The sequence below is a fragment of the Molothrus ater genome, chromosome 5, assembly GCF_012460135.2.
Source record: "Molothrus ater isolate BHLD 08-10-18 breed brown headed cowbird chromosome 5, BPBGC_Mater_1.1, whole genome shotgun sequence".
Classification (NCBI taxonomy): domain Eukaryota; kingdom Metazoa; phylum Chordata; class Aves; order Passeriformes; family Icteridae; genus Molothrus; species Molothrus ater.
In genome coordinates this window covers 56,698,703-56,709,214 of record NC_050482.2, presented here as the reverse complement: position 1 = coordinate 56,709,214, position 10,512 = coordinate 56,698,703, and the positions used below count along the sequence as shown (strand labels likewise).

General features: G+C 39.7%; 1 protein-coding gene across 1 annotated transcript; it reads right to left on the bottom strand.

Moving 5' to 3' along the window:
• Positions 1–2,240: 2,240 nt before the first annotated feature.
• LOC118700442 (sulfotransferase 6B1-like) lies at positions 2,241–10,286 on the bottom strand. Its single transcript, XM_036404910.1, has 6 exons — positions 10,142–10,286; positions 9,161–9,345; positions 7,977–8,103; positions 5,672–5,766; positions 4,475–4,661; positions 2,241–2,359 (listed from the first exon to the last, which is right to left on the bottom strand). Exons 1-6 carry the CDS (start codon positions 10,284–10,286, stop codon positions 2,241–2,243), a joined length of 858 nt encoding a protein of 285 aa, XP_036260803.1.
• Positions 10,287–10,512: the final 226 nt, after the last annotated feature.

Genomic DNA, 10,512 nt, shown 5'->3' with positions numbered 1-10,512 from the left:
TCCCATTCATGTCACTTAATGAACTTTAAGTTTTCCCGAATATATTTATCATGATCTACCTTTGGATCAATTCCATTCTCTGAATGCTGCCTCTTAAAGGAGCTTAAGGAGCTACACTTATCTCCACCTGGAGTCTGAACTGATTTTATGGGCAGTAGTTCTGATAATTCACAAGCAGGCCCTGGTCTTGGCTTGCCACATCAGTGTATCAACACTTGGAGCACTTTGCTCAAACAAAGCAGACATTTGATTTATTATGGAAGTCAAGAGGTTTTAAGGGGATTTGGGGGTAAACTTGCAGGCAGTGCATGGCAATGTAAAGAGCAAACTGGACCAGTGCCCTGCAGTGCCTCTGAACTGCTGCCCCTGCTAGTGGCAAGGGAGCTCGGGCTACTCCAGCCAGGCTGCTGTCATTGGTGTCAGAGCTTGGGTAGCACAAAGACACATGGCCTAGCTCTGATTAAGCCCTGCCAAACTTTTTTTTTTCTTTTGGTTAATTTTAATCTATGCAAATCCTTTATTTGTCCAGTAGGCCATGCTGTAAACTGATTAATTCCTCATCCCCCCAAAGCAGCTAGGGAGCTAACTGCACTTTGAGCAGCACACTGTTACCTCCCTGTCTGATGGGTAGGTTTAAGTAGTTTAGCAAGCTTACCTTGATCCACAAGGCAAGTCCTCATCCTGTCCCTTCACACACAGTTCCACGTTGTGAGTATGTTGATATAAACAATCCTTTCTGTGTGTGCATACAATGTGTGGTACAAACACTGCTTACAGCAGTCTTAGTGCAGCTAAACTCACTTGCAAACCTCATTTCCCCAAGCACCCTCTGGCTTTTTTCCCATACTCAAATGGCCAGAAAAAAATTAGTCTCTAAGTAAAATGTTCAATTATTTTCATCAGCTGATCTCTTGCCACTTATTAACAGTGGAAGAACAACACCTGAAAGGAGGGAAACAGTGGCATTTTGGGGGGAAAGTGAGTGATTTTAATGTCAGAAGAGCAAAGTAACACATCAAATGGTTATTTGTATAGAGCGGGGCATCATCTCCCTCAGGTTGTGTTGAATTGGTTAAGTGGCAAAGGACTGCACACAGGCTTTGCTCCCGCTCTCCTCAGCACCATAACTTCTGTGTGTTTGTGCAGGTGCAAAATCAGTAGATGTTGATGCCAGCTTGCACAAAGCAGGTATGAAATGAAGTGGCTGCCTGGCAAGTGTGAAGTGTGTGGCTGGAGGGAGATGAGTGTTGATGAAACAAGGTTGTTTCTGTACCTCAGAAACAACACACCCAGGAGAGGAGCTTCTCTCACACACAGGAACTGTGTTCTGCCTTGAAACTGTGTGGCTTGGTAGAACACTCCCTGAGATGTGGACACAGACAGCTGATTCTTGGAAAATCTGTTTTATCAGGGCAGAGTAAATAAATAAGTGCTGTTTGGATTAAGTTGTCTCTGAGCTGTGGTTTGGTTTTGTTGCTCAAGGAGTGGAAAGTAACTAGTTCTCATCAAAACACTGGAAACAGGAATTTTGCAGAAAGAAAATCAAATGGAAAATAAACACATTTACGTTGTTCAACATGTGGTTGCTGAAATTTATTTGGATTTTTATCAGTTGCATTTAAAACACAAAGACTCTCTGGTACCTAATCCAGAAATAAGTTACATCAAAGAACTATATAGTGTTAGAAAAGAAAAGGAAAAAAAAGAAACACTTTTGTAAACAGACTTCAGATCTTCAAATGCTGCAGTTTTCAACTTAATTATCAAGAGCGATGTCCAATAAAATAGGCACTTCCAAATCATGGTGTATTACAGAAGGAGCAAGTCTGGGGTCAAATTTTTGGTCATTTTCTTATGATGTGTTTTTAGATTTCTTATACATTCAGTTTCTTGCAAGTTTGTTTTTTGTTTTTCTCTTCATATTATCTTGGGTAAAATTCTTTATTCAGGTTTATGAAGTCTGTTCATATCCCCTTAGAGCAAAGAAAATAAATAAATTATGAAGTAGATTTGGTTGTCAAACCAAGGTCTGACACCTGACTCTGAAACCATGTACACCTGCCCCCTGAGAACTGAGTTCAGTTTTGGCACTGTGTCAGAACTTTCCTGTTCTCAAGAACCCATGTTTACAATCCTTCCTATTGGAAGCACTATAAACTGATGGGAACACCCATTCAGAACTTCCCACCAACTGGTCTGTGCATGTTTGTTGATAACTGGATATTGTTCTTCACAGGGATTCAGCACTCATAGATGAAACTGTTAGCCATCTTGCTGAGTTTCATTTTCTCATTAAATATCTCCTCAAACCTAATATTCTGCTTTGGAGTGAAGTAGTTCTTCCAATCACCAACAGCACCTAGGAAAACAGGAGCAGAAAGAACAGTGAAGTGAGCAATATGTGGAGCAGAAAATGATTTTAAAACAGCCTGGTTTTGTTAATGTTGCAGTTGGCACAGATATTAATATATTCTTAACCACAGTCACTGTGGTAGGTTAGGATCATAACTGTTCTGGTGAGACTCTGGTGGAAAGATCTGGATCATCATCCATGAAAGTTGATGAAGCCTCATCCTCAGAACTGATTAGTGCCAGCAACACAAGTGGTGGAGGAAGAACAGCAGCTTTCCAAGGTGGAATTAGAGCTCCTGGTGATCTGGGCAGATGCCATGCCATGCCTTAGTTGAGTGTAGTTAAAGGTCTCTGCCTGGGTTTCTTCACAGTCAGTAGAAGAAATTGTAGAATCATGGAATGGTTTGGGTTGGAAAGGACCTTAGAGATCATCTCATTCCATCCCCCTGCTATGGGCAAGGACACCTTCCACTAACCCAGCTTGCTCAGAGCCCCATCCAACCTGGCCTTGGACACTGTCAGGGATCCAGGGGCAGCCACAGCTTCTCTGGGCACCCTGTGCCAGGGCCTCAGCACTGTCACAGAGAGGCATTTCTCCCTCATATCCAATCTGAACCTCCTATCTGTCAGTGTGAAGCCATTCCCCCTTGTCCTGTCACCCCAGGCCCTTGTAAAGAGTCTCTCTACTAGATGGTCTTGTAAATAGTCAAAAAATTCATAGATTCATAAAACAGTTTGGGTGGGAAGGGACCTTTACAGGAAATTGTAGTCACCATCTAAACTTATTAAATGAGTGGTAGCCCAAAAGCCACTGACAAAAAACAATTCCTAGAAAAGGAGCCCAGAATGGCCTGACAAATTAATCCCACCATAACACCTGTTCCTAATCTCTAGGAATTTTTATGGTTGAGATGTCCAGCTACTTCAATGGGCCATTGAATACTTCTGGGTGGCCATGGGCATTGGTGATCAGAAAAGTGTTTCAACTGTTACCCAGTTCAAGCAAAAAGGAAATTGTTTTATAAACTGATACATTTTTATGAGACAATGCTTACAGTTTCCCTCCATGTGCATGTTCTAAATACTCTGCATCCCAAACCTGACTAAAATAATCATCTCATTTTCTCACTAAAATAGCATTCAGTATGCTACCCTAAAGGACAGGAAAAGAGACCCCAAAGCAAAATATATACATATAACTCTTCTGTAAACTGGCTGAAACTAGCTAAACGTCTGGGATTAGCAAAGGAACTACTTGGAAGTAAAAATGTTGGGATTTTTCAACATTTTCATCATATCTATCAAAGTTCACTGACTGAGAAAAATGCATCTCTTTTTTTTTTCTTTTTTATTGACAGATGATATGTTGTCATTTGTTTTTGCTGACTGGTAAAACCATTGTGAATTAATGGACGGTAACATTTCTCTATTTATTGACTGAAACAACTCCTAGTTTTAAACTGTCAATTGTTGTTCAAAAATTAACTAAATCAAAATAATTTTAAAAAACAGTAGGTTTGATTGACTTGTTATCCAAACCTGTGGAAGGTTCTGAAATGCCAGGAGCAAGAAAACAGCTCCTGAGGGTATTTTAAAATCACATCTGAGCTAAGAACTGTGGAAAATTTTCTAAGGTCTGGAAGTTACCTATGACCATTCTTTTGTTGTTGCTCTCGTTGTCAGCATATTCCTTCTTCAGGAATATTTCAGTAAGATAAGGGGTGATAAGAGCAGTCTCATTCAGAAGGAATTTGTCTGGCTCTTTCTTATTCTAGTTAACTAAGTGACCTTGGCAGGTGATATCAGAGACGTTGTAAAACACCGAGGTGGTCAACTTTTAGATTAAAAAAAAAAGACAGATAAAGAGTATTGCTGGGTGAGGCTTTCCTTTTGGCTCAACAGCTCCCACAGAGCAGGCTATAGTTCAGATCCTCTAGGCTTCTCTAGTACAAGTGTGAATTTGCAGCCAGAGAAGTTAGGAAGTAATTTTTAATAGGGATTCAGGTCGAAGAATCCTGTCATCACTTCCCAGGGCTGACCCAAAGACTCCAGGAAAGACCTGCACTGCAGTCTTTGTCTGGATTCCCACTGCTTCTCCCGTGTTAGGCACAAAGGAATTTACCTTTTCGGAAAATCAGCTTCCTGTTGGATGTCAGAGCACACACCGTGTGACTGGGGTCACTGTTCTCCTTTTCTGTGTCATTCTTCATCTCTGAGAACGAGGACTTGTTGCAGATGTCTTGGATATCATCATCACTGACATTTAAATTCAGGAACAGAGTAATTTCCTTTACAACCTTAGGGAGATCCTGAGGTATAAGAAAAATACAGCTTTTATGTTTCTGGGCCGATTATCAGACTTTTAGCTGATTTGAAAATTATCCCTTTTATTACATAATGAGTTTGTCACACATTTATTTACTTTCAAGCAAAGCTAAATATGTCATTGTATTGTGCACATGACAGGTACAATAAACTTGATTCCCCTCTTAGCCATCTTCACAGAAATTAATAAATAAGTATGTCATATCACACACAGTCACTTTGTCAATTTTATCTCCCACTTCAGATAAAATGTTCTCCTGTCTTTCAGAATTATTTGCCTGGAAATAGAAGAATACTCAAAGCCCAGCTCCAAGTAGCTTATTTCTTTGGACATGCTGTATCTAGAGATCTAACAAGTGACTCAGCATCCAAAATGGTTTGTTTATATTCCTAGTAGTTGAATTTTTTCCCCCAAAAAAATGAACAAACCTATTTTCATGGAGACACTAGAAAATATTTTCTATTCACCTAAAAATTTATTCTCTGAAAGCTAAGGTATGTTGACATTTTACTTATTCTTTTTTAAGAATAGTGAAGTTTTTCCCTACCCCTCCAGCCTCTAATTTTCTTTTTTATTGGGAACACAAGTCCCAAATGTGAGTAGTTCTGTTGTCTTACATCACTTTTTGAAAATTTCACCTGAAATGTCAAACATAGCAAATTAATGTGTGATCCTCAATAGATGTCCTTGGTTGGTCTTTCCATAGGACAAAAAAAGGGGAACTTAAAACTCTGCCTGAGCCTGAGGAAAATTGTCTGAGTCCCATTCCTGCATCTAAGAAATGCAACTCTCACAAGATTTCGTGTTTATATAACTTGTGTAGTCAGAATTATTTAGTTAATACTAAATTCCATGCAAATAAAAAATATGCCCAAAGACACATATTCACATTTTCCTTCTTTCTCCTTTTTCCTTATATCTTCTTCTTTGATGTTTCAATGATGCTAATTTACAAGTAATGCCTTTTGCACCAAGAGCAGAGAGCATATTTACCTTCTTCATGTCTTCATAGAACAAAAAGAGGATATTTTTCTCATCTTCATGTTCTTCCCAGCTTAGGAAATGATCAAACCAGGATCCACAGACAACTGAAAGGAAAACCCATGTAAAGAGATCCAGAAAAACTTTATTCATAAATAACTGTAATGCTACATCACACATTTAGGGCAATAATTTGTATCTATAATCCTCTAAAACACGGGCAGTTCTTTGTGTCAAGTGATGCTAATTTACAAAAGGAACTTACAAAGAGGTTTCCATTCTTGTTGGAATTTGTTTTCATGCCAGATACTATTCTGAGATATGATTCTGTAGTGGAAGCAGGCTCCAGATCTAAGGAAAGGCCAATAATGAAGTAAAATGTACTGGCCTAACAAGATACGAACATCTCACAGATGACTGACTACATGTCTGTGGTCACAGAGATCTGATCACCTCAGCAGGAGATGAAATGAGCAGGCTGGCAAATGGAGCACACAGTTGTTACCTCTCTTTCATCCCAGCAGAAGGGAATCTGTATCATTTTTAAATGCTGAAGAATTACTAAAGAATTCGTGCAAATGCTTCATTCAGCCAGTGACACAGATAGAAGGGTTTGTAGCTGATTTGTTTTGTCTGAATGCTCCATTTGCTGAACCATGGGAACACAGCTAAATTTCAGCTCCTTTAAAAACCAAAATTCTGACCTCTCCATTTCAAAGCCAAGATAAAAACCTCTTGCAGGGCAATGAGAAGAGGCTTGAACAGAGAAAGCTCAGCAAGCATTCTCCAGAACTGTGACTTTGCTTTATAACCACCACCAGCAGAAAATTCTAATCTTGTAATGGGCATCATTTTGGTCACAAACTGTGAGTTGTAATTAAGTATAAATTATAATTAATAGCTATAATTAAGCTGAATGTTCCAGTCTGGAGCCATCTCTAGTACATAAGGCAGTTTCTAAGTGCAAGGCATGTGTGCTCCACAGTGTGCAATTAAACCCTGCTCCCCTGGCCAGCTGCTCTGGGGATGTGGCCAGTGATAGCACAATCCTGGTGGCTTCAGAAGAGACTTGGAGACTCCAGGGAGGTCATTACAGTTGTCCCTGTGTGTCCTAACCCTTGTTTTGAACTGATATTAACTCTGCAAGACTACTGCAGGATTTGGATCAAGCAGCACAACCTTGAAATGTTTCTACTAGGAGCAAAAATGACCACCTTTCCCTCCACATCACCTCTTCCCTAAATTTCTCTTTAACCAACATAGTTATCCATTTATGCCACACATAAGCACTCGGAAAATAGAAGGTGGCTAATAATTTATGGGGAAATAGGACATGCTTTAAAATCATAGAAGCACAGAATGCTTCAGATTGGAAGGGACCTTAAAGATCATTTAGTTCCAACTCCCCTGCCATGGGCAGGGACATCTTCCACCAGAGCAGGTTGCTCAGAGCCCCATCCAGCCTGGCCTTGAATAGAATCCTCTTTCTTTTTTTTTTTCACTATTGTATATTCAGAGTTGATACCAAACAAGCCAAGATCCTGCAAATCACTGAAGCATGTGCCTTAGGGCTGCTCTGGACTAAGAACACTAGATCTGAGCCAAAGCCTGGAGGAGGCAGTAAACAGATTGACTCCTGGAGCTCTGATGTGAGTCTGCGATGACTGCAGAAGCACTTTTCTTTTGGGGTTTTCAAGGTGATCAATCATTATTGCTGTTATCATCACTGTGGTGACACATGTCCTCAAAGGAGTAATAAAACACTAAATATGGGAGTGGAAAATGTGAACAAGGTCCTGTTGCCAGCTGCCATCCCACCACTCCTGAAAAATCTCCCTCTTGTCCTTGGTCTTTGGACCCCATTTCTGAGACAGCACATCAGGGAGAGTGTGTGCAGAAGGGCTTTAGGAACAGGCTCCTTTGTTGAGCTGCCCAGGGCTGTCTCCCAGCCTGGAGAAGACACGAGACCTGCAGTCAGAGCTGTCCCTGCAGCCACAGCTGTCCCTGCAGCCTGGTGACAGTCCCCTCACATGCTCATCACCAGCCACGGCCCTGCTAGCCTAGGGCAGCAAAGAGCAGCAAAAACCTGCAAAGAGCTATGCTGGAATGATGCAGCTGCTTCTCAGAATGACTTCTTGCAGGGCTGAAGAGAGCATCCTATTATTTGCTCTTGTTTAGCTTGGCATTAGGATTTATCCCTACCAACCCCATATGAATAAGGAGTTCAATAAGGAGTTTTCACACAGTTTAAATTTCTTAAGTCATTCTGTGCATAACAAACTAACATGAACTGCAAAGAGAAAACATTTAACCTTACCATTGCCTTTTAAGAACAGGTCAAAGAAAGCAGTCCAGCTGTCTACAGTGGGAAGGTTTGGGTTATCTCTGTAGTAATGAAACATGGAAACTGCAGTGTCTTTTGGATTTCTGCTTATGTAGATCATCTGCAAATGAAGAAAATGTAGTTATTATAATATCCTCCCTTTATTTAAGAGGAGCTCTGTGTGTAAATAGAGCATTGTTATAGGCAGTGTCAAAACCCTTTCCTTTAGGATACCTCCTTCAGTGACCATGCCATTAAATTAGAAATCTCTTCTTAGTAAGGAGTCCATAGTGATTAGCAAACAATTCCATGCGGACAGAGGTGTGTTTGCCCTGGCTGGATAATGTTTATGCTTTATGAAAGAGCCTGTGTTAACTTTAATCTTGAGTCAGCATATTATCTCATATATCTCACATATGAAAGCATTTACTAATTAACATTCAAAGGACAGCTGCAAAACGTAAATTTTGTCCTTTTATTCAAATCAGCTTTGTCCCAAAAGTCTGGATCTGAGTGATCCTGAAATTTTTTACTTTGAATATAAAATCTGAGACTTATTTTTTAAATCTCCCACATTAGCATGGGAGGAACTGGTTTAGTAGGTGTCCCTGCCCATTGCATGGGGGTTGGAACAAGGTGATCTTTAAGGTCTCTTCCAATCCAGGTGATTCTGTGATTCTATGAACTCAAAACTGTGCTCTGAATCTGCCTCCCTCATGTCATTTCTCCTCTGTTTGCCCAATGCCTTTATGGGCTCTTCAGAAAGCTCCAGCAGGAGGGTCAGAGTTCCTTTAATCCCAGAGGAGCCTGTAAGTAGCCAAGATTTTCTAAGAGAGTAGGAAATGAGGTCATGAGAACACCCCAGTTACTAATGAGAGATGAACACCCCAATTACTAATGAGAGACTTCTGATCGAAATATGTTGATGTCCTATTTTGTGTGGTGCCTGGTGTAAAAATCACCCCATGGGAGCAGTGGGGCAGGAGCAGAACCCAGTCCCCAGTCCAAGTCTCTGCTCCTGCTGCTTTCAACTAGTGGTCAGCTGTGTCTCCAAAATTCACAGCAAAACACTTCTAAAACTGTGAATCATTCAAAAATTACTAAGGATCAACAAGACAAAATAGATTCCTGGTAGACTTTCTACGTATTTTACTGCTTTGATATCATTTTTGCCTTACCTTACATTTCTTATTCTTAAAATTTGGAGGCAACATGTTGTAGTCTAAGTGTGTTGGGATGATTCTCTTTGATGAGAGTTTATTCAGCTCCTCCAGTTGGGAAATGTCTCCAAGTTCAATGGGAGATGTTACTGTGACTCGAGTATCGTAAAGCTTTGTTATAACTCCTGCAAGCCAGTGAGTGCCTACAGAAGAGGAATTTTAAGTAAACAAAACAAACAATAAAAAAAGGATGAATATTTATTACCGTGAAACATGCATTTTTCATACAGAAACACCTTGCCAGTGAACAAGTTATATTTTAATCTACAGATTCAAGAAACTTTACATGACTAAATAATCCCATTGGCTCCAAATATATAAACACTGAAAGAATTAGGGCTATATCTGAATTACAAAGTAACTCTGAGAGAAGTTTTAATATTGGTACCAAAACCATTCCATTAGACAAACTGAGAGGTGGCTAAATTGTTTTTATAATTTATTTTAGAATAATCTGTTTGTTTGGGTTTTTGTCCTTACAACAACTTGAGTCTGTATATTTCTGAAAGTATTGATTGAGCTCCCCCTGCATGTGTGCTTCTCTGTCCAAGAGAGGTGGGTGGAGAGAGGATAAGAAATTAATAAATCTACAGCCAAGAGGCACACAAATAACTTCCTACAATTCCTGACTTGCTCATAATTGAATGTAGAAAGTCCTCAAGAAAATCTTTCAAGTACAGATTTTGCTTACAGGTCAGGAATATGTATTTGTTTTCTAACATGAAAACACCTGAGATTGTTTTCAATTACAGAATCAAAATTTTGGAAAATGACCCATATTCCTTGTAATATGAACATTTACTGACAGAATAATATATTCACATACTTAAACATCCTTTCTTGTTTCTTTCACACAGACATTTCCCAAGTAATTTAAGCAGAGAACATGAAACACAAAATCACGACTTCATGCAATTAACATTGAAAATGAGAACTTACCAGATTTGGGATAGGAAACCAAAAGGACATCATCTTCTCTAGCATCAAAAGTATCCAAGGATTTTAAAAGCTCTGGAGAAGACCTGGTGGTAAAGGGAATCCCCTTAAATGTGTGTAGGAGCTCTGCCTCGCCTGAGCTGGACATGGTTGCTTAAGTCTTGGGTTCCTGCAAATCAGATAACAGGGATAGGAGGAAGATTTAAATGTCACTTCTTAGTCAGGTGGCTGGAAGTGACAAACTGAGACTCAGCAGCACAAACCTCATGCTTATATACTTTGCTGCAATGCCCTATCAGATATTGATTTGTTTTTTCAGGTAGTTGATAAAGGCAACTGAAATATTAGAGCTAACTTAATAAATAACCAAAATG

Coding starts and splice junctions, on each gene's coding strand:
- LOC118700442 (XM_036404910.1), bottom strand. CDS start 10,286: ATGTCCAGCTCAGGCGAGGCAGAGCTCCTACACACATTTAAGGGGATT. Junction 8,104..9,160: donor TTAAGAATAAGAAATGTAAG/GTAAGGCAAAAA, acceptor CTTCATTTGCAG/ATGATCTACATAAGCAGAAA. Junction 2,360..4,474: donor GAAGCTGATTTTCCGAAAAG/GTAAATTCCTTT, acceptor CTGTTTTCCTAG/GTGCTGTTGGTGATTGGAAG.